This window comes from Bufo gargarizans, chromosome 6 (genome assembly GCF_014858855.1).
Source record: "Bufo gargarizans isolate SCDJY-AF-19 chromosome 6, ASM1485885v1, whole genome shotgun sequence".
NCBI lineage: Eukaryota > Metazoa > Chordata > Amphibia > Anura > Bufonidae > Bufo > Bufo gargarizans.
The window spans coordinates 348747988-348762843 of record NC_058085.1 but is presented as its reverse complement, the minus strand read 5'-3'; the positions used below and the strand labels follow the sequence as shown (position 1 = coordinate 348762843).

At 42.8% G+C, this 14856-nt stretch overlaps 1 protein-coding gene across 4 annotated transcripts in view; it reads left to right on the top strand.

Moving 5' to 3' along the window:
- Positions 1 to 14856, top strand: part of LOC122940139 (alpha-2-macroglobulin-like) — a 196390-nt gene that overhangs the window by 150941 nt on the left and 30593 nt on the right. For all 4 annotated transcript variants that reach the window (XM_044296528.1, XM_044296526.1, XM_044296529.1 and 1 more), the window contains exons 25-29: positions 950 to 1031; positions 6610 to 6766; positions 10889 to 10963; positions 11944 to 12106; positions 14635 to 14840. In XM_044296528.1, coding sequence (XP_044152463.1) covers positions 950 to 1031; positions 6610 to 6766; positions 10889 to 10963; positions 11944 to 12106; positions 14635 to 14840 — 683 coding nt within the window. The remainder of the gene's footprint in view (positions 1 to 949; positions 1032 to 6609; positions 6767 to 10888; positions 10964 to 11943; positions 12107 to 14634; positions 14841 to 14856) is intronic.

Genomic DNA, 14856 nt, shown 5'->3' with positions numbered 1-14856 from the left:
TCGTGCCCATACTCCCTGAGCTGCGACCCCATTGATAAAATGTGTACCCAATACACTACTCAGCAGTCAGTGGTGTTGAGAGAAGTAGATTTTAAGTGAACTACGAAAAGTGCGCTTTGGGGGGTAAAGTGTATTAAAATTACAAAAAACATGAATAAACTATATTACAAAAACTGTTATGGGACATGTTCACAAAAATGTATATAAAAGTTTATTTACTCTTTAAATACAGTTCAAACGAGAAATTACAATACTTAATTCAATACTGAGTTCTGATCATGTCCTGAGTCGTGATCATGTTTGGAGGAGGTCACTCCTCTTTACATGTCCTATCATAATATCAGCTTTAGGCCTCATGCACACCACCGTTGTGTGCATCCGTGGCCGTTGTGCCGTTTTCCGTTTTTGTTCGCGGACCCATTGACTTTCAATGGGTCCGTGGAAAAATCGGAAAATGCACCGTTTGGCAGCCGCATCCGTGATCCGTGTTTCCTGGCCGTGAAAAAAATAAGACCTGTCCTATTTTTTTCACGGCCAACGGTTCACGGACCCATTCAAGTCAATGGGTCCGTGAAAAATCACGGATGCACACAAGATTGTCATCCGCATCCGTGATCCGTGTCCGTTTTTTCCTATTATTTCAATGGAAAACTTGACTTTGATTTTTTTTTCATTTTTCATGTCCGTGGATCCTCCAAAAAACAAGGAAGACCCACGGACGAAAAAACGGTCACGGATCAGGGACCTACGGACCCCGTTTTTGCGGACCTTAAAAAAAACGGTCGTGTGCATGAGGCCTAAGCCAAAAAAAATCCTCTTTAACGGAAGACAATTATCATATTTTATTCTTCAATTGTCCTGTGTTGTATCCATTGTAGAATTGGCTACTTCTACGCCATATTTAGAAATTAGATTTATTTTTTATTTTTTAAACTGTAATTCCATTTAGGATATCAGAGAGAACTGACTTATAAACGTGATGATGGATCATACAGTGCATTTGGGAAAAGTGATAGCAGTGGAAACACCTGGTAAGAATGTAGACAATGGCATTGGTGCTCAAAGTAAGTCAACTGACCAAGAACTCTGTTTTCGCAATTATTTTGATTTAGGGTTCTTTATCACTGGCTGAGTGAGTATTTTATAGCTGCCATTTTCTTTTATACAACCAATAGATTGAAATGTAATTGATCTTATCAATGACTCTTACGAAAATTGGTCAGAAAATGAGAGCATTTAAATGCTATGTACACCTTAGGGGGCAATTTTTTTATGATTCTATTTTACTCATTTTGGGCTAAAAATAGTTTTTTCAATTGCTCATTTCAAAAACTATTCAGCCATTCTATCACAAAGGGTTAACCATATCTGGCTATGTAAATTGTACTTTCACTTTGTGCTGGTCATCAAATAAACCTTATCTCTAAATATCTGTAAAGAATAAATCAAGGCAACTGGACGTACTGTAGATTTCTTGAATACATTTCACTCATTCTTCCAACGAGCTTTCTCAATTCTGAGTGACTGTACAAAAATTCTGGGAATAAATATGTAACTGAATCCACATCTGGTAATTAGACCCAGCATTAGAGTCCAGTTGCCTTGATTTATTCTTTACAGATATATACCATGACCTGGATAAATGAGAACCTTCACAGACTTATCTCTAAATTACTAAAAGGTCATAAACACTTGTTTAAGCCACATTCTTTAAGTCAGAAAAGAATTGACCTATAATGAGTGTTTATAAGGTCAGAGATTAGAGATAAGGAGCCGTCAGCTGAGCTGCCTGATGGGAAACAGTAAAAATACAGAGCCTGGTACTAGAGAATCTCAAGGTTAAAGGGGTTGTCCGGGTTCAGAGCTGAACCCGGACATACCCTTATTTTCACCCCGGCAGCCCCCCTGAGCCTAGCATCGGAGCATCTGATGCTCCGATGCGCTCCAGTGCCCTGCGCTAGATCGCGCAGGGCACGGGCTCTTTTGTTTTCAATAACACACTGCCGGGCGGTAACTTCCGCCCAGCAGTGTGTTCGGTGACGTCACCGGCTCTGAGGGGCGGGCTTTAGCTCTGCCCTAGCCGTTTTACTGGCTAGGGCAGAGCCAAATCCCGCCCATCAGTGCCGGTGACGTCACCGGGGTTCCTGTCAGCCCCATAGAGAGCCCCGGTACGTCACCGGAACTCAGAAAAATGCCTTTGCCCTGTGCAATTTAGCGCAGGGCAAAGGAGAGCATCGGAGCATGAACTGCTCCGATGCTCATGTCAGGGGGGCTGCCTGGGTGAAAATGGAGGTATGTCCAGGTTCAGCTCTGAACCTGGACAACCCCTTTAAATAGAGAAAGGGGCTCAACATTTTTTAATAAAGACCATTTAAAAAATATATTTTTAGCTCTAAATGAGTACAATACAATAATAAAAAAAGAAAAAAGGTTTATATAGCCTTTAAATGTGTAACAGACCAACATTTCAACTTCATCAAGGTTTTTTTTTTTTAAGGAGCTCAACTTAAAGGGGTTATCCCATGATTAAAGGGGTATTCCCATCTTGCTAAATCAGCCAGAGCTGCAGTTACAGCAGAATTAACTTCCTGGTTTTCTGCTGCTAAGGCTGTGCGGGCTTAGGCAGCTAGAGTGAAGGCCGGCCACACCTCCTTATGACATCACACTGAGAGCTGAGTCCTGCGTGCTAGTTCATGTGAAATGTATGAGTCATCAGTGTAGCAGCCTGCAGAGTGTGAGGCCCCTCCCCCTGCTGGGGAATGCCACTCAGAGAGCACTGGTCAGTTTATTTACACAGTAAAAGGTCACTGTCCTGCAGTCTAATACAGTTTTACACATAGAACCTGTCTTATCTTTTACAAATCCATTCTGTGCAGCAAAACAATAATTCACTACTATACATTAGCCCACAAGCATGTCAGCCAGTAGCCATATGATCTGTTCTTTTGACTCCCATAAAACATGACCATCCCCCACCGACCAGCACTGATGCAGATTTTTTCCAATACAGCTCTACTACAGTTGTGTATAAACCATAGACCTTTTATCAGTATAGATGCATATATAGCTCTGCTACATCTATCTTCTCCTTCCCAACCAGCACTGTGTTAGATCTGCGGTATATACAGCACTGCTACATCAGTGTGTTTCTCTATTCCATCCAGCACTGTGTCAGATCTGCGGCATATACAGCACTGCTACATCAGTGTGTTTCTATATTCCATCCAGCACTGTGTCATATCTGTGGCATATACAGCTCTGCTACATTAGTGTGTTTCTCTAGTCTATTCCATCCAGATCTGTGGCATATACAGCTCTGCTACATCAGTGTGTTTTTGTATTCCATCCAGCACTGTGTCAGCTCTGCGGCATATTCAGCTCTGCTACATCAGTGTGTTTCTCTATTCCATCTAGCACTGTGTCAGATTAGCGGCATATTCAGCTCTGCTACATCAGTGTGTTTCTCTATTCCATCCAGCGCTGTGTCAGATCTGCGGCATATTCAGCCTGCTACATCAGTTGTGTTTCTCTATTTCAACAACACTTTGTCTGAACTGCCGCATATTCAGCTCTGCTACATCAGTGTGTTTCTCTATTCCAACAACACTTTGTCTGAACTGCCGCATATTCAGCTCTGCTACATCAGTGTGTTTCTCTATTCCATCCAGCACTGTGTCAGATCTGCGGCATATTCAGCTCTGCTACATCAGTTGTGTTTCTCTATTCCAACAACACTTTATCTGAACTGCCACATATACAGCTCTGCTACATCAGTGTGTTTCTCTATTCCATCCAGCACTGTGTCAGATCTGCGGCATATTCAGCTCTGCTACATCAGTGTGTTTCTCTATTCCAACAACACTTTGTCTGAACTGCCGCATATTCAGCTCTGCTACATCTGTCTATTGATCTCTCCCCCCAAGCACATACAGCCTGCTACATCTGTCTATTTATCTCTCCCCCAAGCACATACAGCTTTGCTACATCTGTCTTCCCCCTCCCCCACAAGCACTGTCGCTGAACAGCTTTCAATACAGTCCTGCCACTAAATAAAATTGTCCCCGTGTCCCTGCACTCTCCTCCGATCGCTCCAATGCACACCCCCTCTATGCGCAGCTGGATCCAGATTCCGCGCTGCATAAATTTTTTCCAATATGGGATAACTGTTTGATTGGTACTAATTTGGGGGGCATACGCCGATCGCCTGGTATTACACTTTTGTGATGTAAGGTGACAAAAAATGGCTTTTTTGGCACAGTTTTTTTTAATGGTGTTCAACTGAGGAGTTAGGTCATGTGATATTTTTATAGAGCAGGTTGTTTCGGACACGGTGATACCTAATATGTATACTTTTTTTATTTATTTCACTTTAACATAATAATAGCATTTTTGAAACAAAAAAATACAATTTTAATATCTCCTTGTTCTATATTTTATTTTTTTTTGAGCGATTTTCTTATGTAGGGGCTAATTTTTTGCGGGATGAGGTGACGGTTTTATTGGTACCAAATTGTGGGACATACGCCTTTTTGATCACTTGGCGTTGCACTTTTTGTGATGTAAGGTGACAAAAATGTCTTTTTTGGCATTGCTTTTATTTTTATTTTTTTTACAGTGTTCATCTGACGGGTTAGTTCATGGGATATTTTTATAGAGATGATTTTTACAGACGCGGTGATACCTAATATGTCTATTTTATTTATTTGTTTCTATTTTTAAAGATTTTTAATTACTTGGGATTTTTTTTTTTACATGTGAAACCTTTATTTTATTTTATTATTTATAAAACACTTTATTTTTTATTTAATACTTTTTTCATATTTTTTTTACTCAGACCCACTTGGTTCTTGAAGATCCAGTGGGTCTGATGCCTGTATAATACAATGCAGTACACTGTATAGTATACTGCAGTGTATTTTCTATTACACTTAGCCTGGTCAGGCTCCTTTCTTCCTAGCAAGAGCCTGATCAGGCTTAGGGTACTTTCACACTAGCGGCATGACAGCCTGCCGGATCCGTCCTGCCGCTATTTCGCCATGCCGCCTCTCCGTCCCCATTGACTATAATGGGGAGGAGGGCGGAGCTCCGGCGCAGCACGGCAGTTCGCTGTGAGAGGCCGCCGGACGAAAAAGTTGGACCTGCAGTACTTTTCGTCCGGCGGCCTCTCGCCGCGCACTGCCGGGGCTCCGCTCCCGTCCCCATTATAGTCAATGGGGACGGAGCGGCGGTCCGGCTAAATAGCAGGCGGAACGAATCCATCCTGCCGCAAGTGTGAAACTACTCTTTATGCCATGGCAAGCCGGATGCCTGTGAAGGCGTCCAATTGCCATGGTAACCATCGGGGCTGACATAGCAGCGCAGCACCTGATGGGGGAGGCAGCTCCATGCCTGTTAACCCCTTCCATACAGCGGTCCCTATGGACCACGGGATGGAAGGGGTTAACAGCTGACATCAGCTGCCAGCATGGGGTTCCACTCGGCCAACCATGAAACTGAAAGGGAGGGGGGGTCGGCACAGTTATCCACAGCAGAGCAGCCCATTCTCCTCACCATTCACTGATCCCGGCTGCTCTGCTGAACGCTGACAGCTGACCTCCTCCTCCTCCTGAAGGTGGGGGGTCAGCACAGTTACACAGAGCAGCACAGCCCGTTCTCACCATTCACTGACCCTGGCTGCGCTGCTGAACGCTGACAGCTCCCCTCCTCCTCCTCCACCACCTGAAAGGGGGGTTGGCACAGTTACACAGAGCAGCGCAGCCCATTCTCACCATTCACTGAGCCCCGTTCTCCTCACCATTCACTGATCGGGGCTGCTCTGCTGAAGGCTGACAGCTCCCCTCCTCCTCCACCATTCTCTCCCTCTACGGCCGCTGCATACAGAGCATGCGCGGCTCTGTTTGTGAAGCGGCAACACTCTGGGCATGCGCGGCATTGGGCTGCGTGCGCGCTCATGTGATGACTGAGCGGCAGGCACGAAGAAAGAAGAGGAGCTTATGCGCGAGGAGGAGGTGGACGTTTCTAGGGGAGACCAAATCAAACACTGGGGTGCAATCCACAATATTTGACCTAGAAAGGTAGAAATTTAATAATAGTTTATATTGGCAAAAATGATCATTGGCACATACTTAATGAAATAAGGTATGATCATTAAAATGAGAATACTCCTTTAATGTAAAAAATGAAAATCAGGCATCACATAGTACATGACAATATCTTGTTTGTTTGCAAAGCCAGAACCAGCCCTGTACCTCACGTGGATCCAGAGATCTCCCCATTCATTGCTCTGCTAGATTTATATCAAGCTGGCAGCTCAAGGGGAGTGTCTGTTCTGCTGCAACTAAGGGGGCGTGTCTCAGCTCTCCCTATCACAGCTCAGGAGGCAGTTGAAGGATGAAACTGAGCATGTGCGGCCATCTCAGTGAGCAGGTCAAAGAAATGAGAAAAGAAAACTGCAGGTGGCACTACACAGATACATTTTATTGAATAACTCAGTGGCTATGCAAAATTTTTAATTACATGCAATTACAAAAGTATTCAGATCCAGGAGCTTTGAAAACTGTAGAATATTTTTCGTTGTCTTTTTTTTACTCTATATTTATTTCCTTTCAGGTTGACTGCCTTTGTAGTGAAGTCCTTCAGTAAGGCTCGGCCATACATCTTCATAGATGAAAACCACCTTAAACATTCTTTCTCCTGGCTGAAGAAAAACCAACAAGTCAATGGCTGCTTTAGGAGTGTAGGACGACTTTTTAATAATGCTATGAAGGTATAGTGGTGATATGTGTGATCATGTAGCATCTATTATACAGGGTGGGCCATTTATATGGATACACCTTAATAAAATGGGAATGGTTGGTGATATTATCTTCCTGTTTGTGGCACATTAGTATGTGTGAGGGGGAAACTTTTCAAGATGGGTGGTGACCATGGTGGCCATTTTGAAGTTGGCCATTTTGAATCCAACTTTTGTTTTTTCAATAGGAAGAGGGTCATGTGACACATCAACAACTTATTGGGAATTTCACAAGAAAAACAATGGTGTGCTTGGTTTTAACGTAACTTTTTTTCTTTCATGAGTTATTTACAAGTTTCTGACCGCTTATAAAATGTGTTCAATGTGCTGCCCATTGTGTTGGATTGTCAATGCAACCCTCTTCTCCCACGCTTCACACACTGGTAGCAACACCGCAGGAGAAATGCTAGCACAGGCTTCCAGTATCCGTAGTTTCAGGTGCTGCACATCTCGTATCTTCACAGCATATGCTGTGCACCACCTGAAACTACGGATACTGGAAGCCTGTGCTAGCATTTCTCCTGCTGAGATGAGTCCTGTCCCTGACTCATCTCACGTACAGGACTCAACTCAGGTTAATTTGCATATGTATCAAATCGTTTTTTTAACAATAAAAGCACACAGAGCCAGTGGCGTAGCGTGGGTTGCCAGCACCCGGGGCAAGCCAAAAATGTCGCCCCCCAGCCCGTGGGCACACCCCTTTTAAAGGGAAAATGTCACCGGGATTTTGGGTATAGAGCTAAGGACATGGGTTACTAGATGGCCACTAGCACATCTGCAATACCTAGTCCCCATAGCTCTGTGTGCTTTTATTGTGTAAAAAAAACGATTTGATACATATGCAAATTAACCTGAAATTAGTCCTGTCCCTGACTCATCTCACATACAGGACTCATCTCAGGTTAATTTACATATGGATCAAATAGTCAGTTTTTTACACAATAAAAGCACACAGAGCTATGGGGACTGGGTATTGCAGATGTGCCAGCGGCCATCTAGCAACCCATGTCCTCAGCTCTAAAATCCCAGTGACAGGTTCCCATTAACAGATAATGTAGTAGATCACTTGCAGTCCTATGTCACACCACAGATAACAGTGATAACTCTCCGTGTACAGATAATGTAGTAGATTCAACTGCAGTCCTATGTAACACCTCAGATAACACAGTGATAACTCTCTGAGTACAGATAATGTAGTAGATGGGTGTGAGCCCCCAGAATTCAGAACACGCACCGTGTGACCTGAAGTCTGGGGCCAGGATGCAGCAGGGTGGGCGATATTCTCAATCTGCTCCCCCAACCCTACCATGAAACAGATATGTGCATGGGCATTATTATTACAGTATAATACCGCCCCATACCTGTTACATCCAGTGACCTCTCCTGTGATGTAGACTTTCCTCAACGTCTTCATTCAGAGATAAGACCGCCATGACACCTTCTTTCAGCCGCTTCTCGTCTCTGCAGAGTTTCACAGAATTTTTTTAGGTTCCTCACTTTACTATCATCCTCTCCTTCCTGGTGTCTCAACAACTCCTCCTGCTGCCCCCCAATACTGGGCTAGAGCCAGACAGATAGTCCCCCATTTCCCATAATATTATTCCCCCTGTATATAATGGCCCCCTCTTTATTATTAATGTATTTGCCCCCTCTTTGTTGTTAATGTATTATTAAAGTAAATTGCCCTCTGAGATTCTCAGTGAGGCCTGGCTGGGCCATGGGGCCTAATGAGGACTAACAATAGATTAATACAAAGGATTATTACTGTGGGGGCCTAAGTGGAATCTGCTGCACAATAGGCCTATGGGAAAGAATATTACTAGTACTACTCACTGTGCATATTCCACCTAGGCCCCCACAGTAATAATCCTCCATTATTAATACTGGTCCAGTATGACTCCTCCTGAGCCTGGGCTGAGACACATTTTCCCCACAAAAATGACCTCTCTAAACAGCAAGCAATCGTTACCTGAAGAAATACAACAACTGCTGCCCTGACTCCCTGACTGGTCTGAGTGGTGCAGCAGGCCAGGCTCTGTTTAGTTTATAAAATTGTGCCTCAGCTCAGTGTCTAAGGCTACTTTCACACTAGTGGCAGGACGGATCCGTCAGGCTGTTCACCCTGTCGGATCCATCCTGCTGCTATTTCGCAGTGCCGCCGCTCCGTCCCCATTGACTATAATGGGGACGGGGGCGGAGCGCCGGCGCAGCACTAAAAGGTCAGACATGCAGTACTTTCAGTCTGGCGGCCTTTTGCCGTTCTGTGCCGGAGCTCAATGGGGACGGAGCGGCGGTCCGGCGAAATAGCGGCAGGACAGATCCGACAGGGTGAACAGCCTGTCGGATCCGTCCTGCCGCTAGTGTGAAAGTAGCCTTAAGGGTCCATTCACACGTCCGCAATTTCGTTCCGCATTTTGCAGGAACGGAATTGCGGACCCATTAATTTCTATGGGGCAGCACAATGTGCTGCCCAGATACGGAATTGCGGACCCATACTTCCGGGTCCGCAATTCCGTTAAGAGCATGTCCTATTCTTGTCCGCAATTGCGGACAAGAACAGGCATATTCTATTAGTGCCGGCAATGTGCGGTCCGCAAAATGCGGAACGCACATTGCCGCTGTCCATGTTTTGCGGATCCGCAAAACACGTTGCGGACGTGTGAATGGACCCTTAGGCTGAGCCTCAGAGGGACTTAAACTTGGTCAGTGACTGTCTGGACTCTGCAGAGATACTTGTCTGGACCTGAGACTGAGAGGAGGGCAGACCTGGCTGCAGCCCTGAAGCTTACAGGGACCCAGCTCAAAACCTGATTCCAAAGCAGGATATAAAAGACCAAGAGGAAGCTGAAGTGCCATGAGAGCCAGTCCAAGCAGGACCGTGGCAGTCAGGCGGTGCTGGTGAAGGATGACCAGAGACAGTACTGTCTCTGGGATGCCATGTGCCCATCTCTGCTGTCCACTCCATATACCAGGGTAGGCCTGGTATATGGGCAGCAGAGATGGGCAGAAACTGCAGATGGCATCCCAGAGAGGCATACTGTCTCTCTGTCAGTGTCCCTGGGCTGGTCATCCATCACCAGCACCCTGACTGCCATGATGCCATCTACTTGGCAGCCTTGGCCTGGCTCTCATGGCACTGGCACAGTGGCACTTCACTAGTTCACTCATATATTACCCCTAACGCCTACCCTCAGCCCATGCCAACATACACACTGTGACTGACCTAATTCACTCAGGCTGGGACTGGGAATGACACTGACTGCAGTGTCACGTACTCTGTCAGGGTTGCTTTCAGGCTGCCTGTCTGGACTCTGGATAGACTCTCTGACCGCTACAAGTGCTGAAGCAGGGACAGTGCGGCAGCCATCTTCTGCTTCTATCTTCTTCTGGCTCCTGGCTCCGCACTGTCTCTCCTGCCTGGTGGTGGGCGGAGCCTATCAGTGTGATCATACTGCGCCTCCTCACTCTGCTCTGCTCTGCTGTGTGAAGAAAAAAACACAGCATCAGCCATTTAAGAATTTTTGTTGTTGAAGCGGACAGCGCCCCCCTGCAGTGTGGCGCCCGGGGCAACGCCCCCCCCGCCCCCCCCCCCCCCCCATGCTACGCCCCTGCACAGAGCTATGGGGACTGGGTATTGCGGATGTGCTAGCTAGCCAAAATCCCGGTGATAGGTTCCCTTTAACCTGAATACGAATATAGTATATCTTCCATGTACTTTATTATTTAGCCAAATTTTTCCTGCCTACATTTAATGCGTTGCCTGTGCTTTTCATAGTGCGCCCTGTGCTGATGAATGGCAGGAAAAGTCTAAGACATATTGGGACACCATAGACTTTTTCCAGGGCGTGGGTGCCCACAGAGAGGGCTCTGAGTGCTGCCTCTGGCACCTGTGCCATAGGTTCGCCACCACTGATATAGAGGAAGGAGTGGAATTAACTTTTTATACATTGTTATATTTCAACATATGCTATAAATTGGAGCTTTAGCAGCAGTAAACCTAGCTGGAAAATGTTGCACTTTGAGTAGTTTCTTCTGTTATCTTCTATACCTCGCTGGTAAATGTGGTTTCATGCAGAATACTCTGTTTTCTTCAAGGGGGGAGTAACAGATGAAGTCTCACTCTCTACGTATGTTACCATAGCTCTGCTGGAGGCTGGAGTATTAATAGAGGTAATGGGTGCAAATCATTAAATATCTTTGTTGAGTTGGTGGATATTTAGAAGATGTGGCAGGCATTTAGATGTTTTCCACCATTTCTGGCCTAAAGAAGGGACCTCAGAGTCACAAAAGCTTGCCTTATACCATCATTTATTTTAGTTAGCAATTAAAAGGTATCAAATTTATTTTATTGTTTCTCTTTTGGAGAGCATCAATACTTCTCACTACTGGCTAACACGGTACCAAACCTTTTTCTTTCCACCAATCTTAGAAACGCAGATTACAATTGAGGGATTGGAATTATGATTTAATTGATAATACTTGTCTTCTCATAAACGTCTCTTCTAACCACCTATATGCCAAGGCAGACAGCCCCATACAAAGGAGTCTACATGGAGAGGTAGCCTTTTGAGGTCTTTTGAGCTCTGTGGGACTTCCAAACATATTTCCATTTGCTCACTTCTTGCTTCCTCCATTCTCAGGGTGTGTTTGGCTCCCATAGATGGGACCCTTACCTATTCGACAGCTATTTGACAGCCGTAGACAGCTGTTTCTGGGTTCTTGCCCCAGATGAGATGTACTGATGAGTGGTAAGATCCCTGAAGCAGCCTTCTCTGGTTTGGCTGATCTGAAGGAGAGCTAATTTTGATAAATTTTTCCCATGGAGAATAGCCTGTAAGTCTCCATAGGCCACCTGGATCTTGTCATATTGTCAGACTTTATTCACTGGAAATATGGCTATTGGATATTATTACAGAAATCACGACAGTATCATTGAGAATCACAAACAACAGCTATGAGATCTGAAGAACCTCTATTCCTGTCAGCCCCATATCCTAATCAGCTTGACAATATAAAAACCATGATAGTCAAGACTTATTCTAAATTAAATGGATAATATATGGTGAAAGAGGAAATGTACTATTGGCTATTAAAATATGATCTAGTCATGTCACCGGCATACCCTAATAAGCTAAACACTTGTCTTTCAGGATCCTATGGTCAGAGATGCTGTGTCCTGCCTGAGGACAGCAGCTGAGACTGTCACTAATGTATACAGCCAGGCTCTGTTGGCCTATGCCTTTACTTTGTCTGGAGACACGGAGCTCAGGGAGGCGATGATGGACAAACTTGAGGCACAAGTTGTGAGAGGAAGTAAGTGATATGCATATGGGTGCTGCTCAGACCCAGCTACAGAAACCTCAGAAGCGGACTGATGAACCCTAGCAAAGGGGATTTTATTTTTATCAGCTGAATTTGTCATGGTCAGGACCAAAAACTGCCAGGTGGTCATTGTTTTTAATAAGAGGCCACAATTTATGGCTGCGACATGCCAAGAAAAGACATAAGGTCATAGCATTAAACCACGACTGCATGAATGTTTGCACAATATTTAAGTCTGACGATCATCAGCCTGTAAAACAGAGGTGATATCATTACAGGCAGGATTAAATGAGTTAACTGCAGTAAAGTGATCTGTACAGACCAAGTGGCGCCTATTATTAGACATAGTGTCCAGTGCAAAAACAGGATTTTTTTGTTTTTGTTTAAATATAAAAATTGCTATGGAAAATTAAAAATATCATAAAAAATATTTAAAAATATGTTTAACATAAAAAAGTGATTTAAACAGCAGGTCATTTTCTGATCACACATTCCCTTTAAACTTTCTATTATCTGGTGGCCAAAATTTTGATTCCTGTCCTAGTTGTGCATTTAAATATGCTGGCCAAGGAATAGTGGCTTGAATAGTGGTGTTATGAGTACAGAGCTGAGAAAGGAATATAGGATCACTATCTGGGACCACACATGTAATACAAAGACCTTCTTTATTGCGTCATATCCAAAAAGACATACAATACATGAATATGGAAAATAATAATTAAAAAGCAGTGCAGATCAATGCTGTGAGAATAATAGCCCCACGAGCTCTAGGTCCGCATGTATTATATTAGTCCATCTCACTTAAAAAATATATAGTTAGTAGTGTTGGGCGAGTATGCTCAGTCGAATATCGCGTGTGCTCGATAGTAAGTATTCCTATACAGCAGAAGTCAATTTTTTTTTTTAAGTAACTAGCCATGCAGATCTATAGTGTAGTGGTTAACATTCTGGGCTGTAATGTAGAAGGTTGTAGAGTTCAAATCCCATCAGAAATAGAGGCTAAATTAAATGTATAGATTTTATATTTTTTTAGTAATTGCAAAAAATGGGTAATTATGCCAAGACATCAGGACACTAATGTCCTCATAACATAGTAAAATAAAAATAGGGTAAAATTTTTAGGGGGCATTTTCTTTTCTTGATTATCTATATGTGGCTTTCAGTCAGGGCACATAGTAAATAGGTACAGGAAACTATGAATTGTTTTAACATTCATTCTTTTGAAAATAAAGGTGGTCTCATGACTTAATTGCAATCACTAACAATTATTATTTTATTTATATATTTTAAATTGCTTTAAAATTTCGTTTTTATTTCATTTACTTCATTTTTTTCCCTATTTACTTGCCTATTTATTCTTAGTTAATTTATTTATTTATTTTTATTTTATGTCAATTATGTATTTGTTTTAGATATTTATTGAATTTATATTATTTATTGTATTATATTTTAATTTTATTATATTATTATACTTATTTATTTTTTGATTATTCATTTTTAGTATTGTATATAGTTTATTTATTTTATTCATTTATTTTGCTTATTTTATATTTATTGCATGTGTATTATTTATTTATTGTATTTTAATATGTTTTACTTAGATTTAAAATAGTAATTTTATTTATATTAGTTTTTTTATTAATTTTAATTATTTATCTTACTTTTACCATATATAACCACCATTCCTGTCCTTCTTTACCTTCCTCTTCTTTATCCTTTTACAAAGAGTTATGCATTCAGTACCCTCATCAGCAAAATGCAAACTACACCCAATATTTGGTATGGGGTTAATTGAGAACATGAAATCATGTATATTCCAATGTGAATATCTCCAGAATGGAAATGTTTCATTAGCCACAGATTACTTAAATTTAAAAAACGAATTTAGTCCTTACAAACACCACATTATCATATCTTAGGCTACTTTCACACTAGCGTTTCTCTTTTCCGGTATTGAGATCCGCCATAGGATCTCAATACCAGAGAAAAACGCTTCCGTTTTGTCCCCATTGACAATGTTTTGTCCCACATTGACAATTTAGTTGCGTTCCCATACCGGAGAACAAACCACTGTATGCTGCAGTTTTCTTTCCATCATGGGATGCGGAGCAGAACGGATCCAGCGTGACCCACAATGCAAGTCAATGGGGACAGAACACGTTTTCTCTGACACAATAGAACACAGATCCGTCCCCCATTGAACTTTTAATGGTGTTCATGACAGAGCCATCCTTGCTATGTTAAAGATAATACAACCGGATCCATTCATAACAGATGCAGATGGTTGTATTATCAGTGACCGAAGTGTTTATGCTGATCCCTGCCGGATCCAGCAAAAACGCTAGTGTGAAAGTAGCCTTAGGTTTAATCTGTCTATACTTGTTTTGTACATACTGTATGTTGTTTGAGCACATTTATATTCTTGGTAAAATGTATTCACGTTGACAATTTTTAGAGATGGTCAGCAAGGTATTATGAAGACAATATTTCCCTACATACTAACAATTTATTATTAATAGATCGTGAGCAGCATTGGGAACGTTTGTCCAAACCTCAGTCTGAAGACTCATACTGGTCCCGAGCTTCATCAGCAGAGGTGGAGATGACCTCATATGTGCTCCTAGCCGTCCTTTCTGGTCCAACTCAAGATTTAGTCAAAGGCTCAGAGATTGTAAATTGGTTGAGCAAACAACAGAATCCATATGGAGGATTTTCTTCTACACAGGTATAGAAGTCATTAT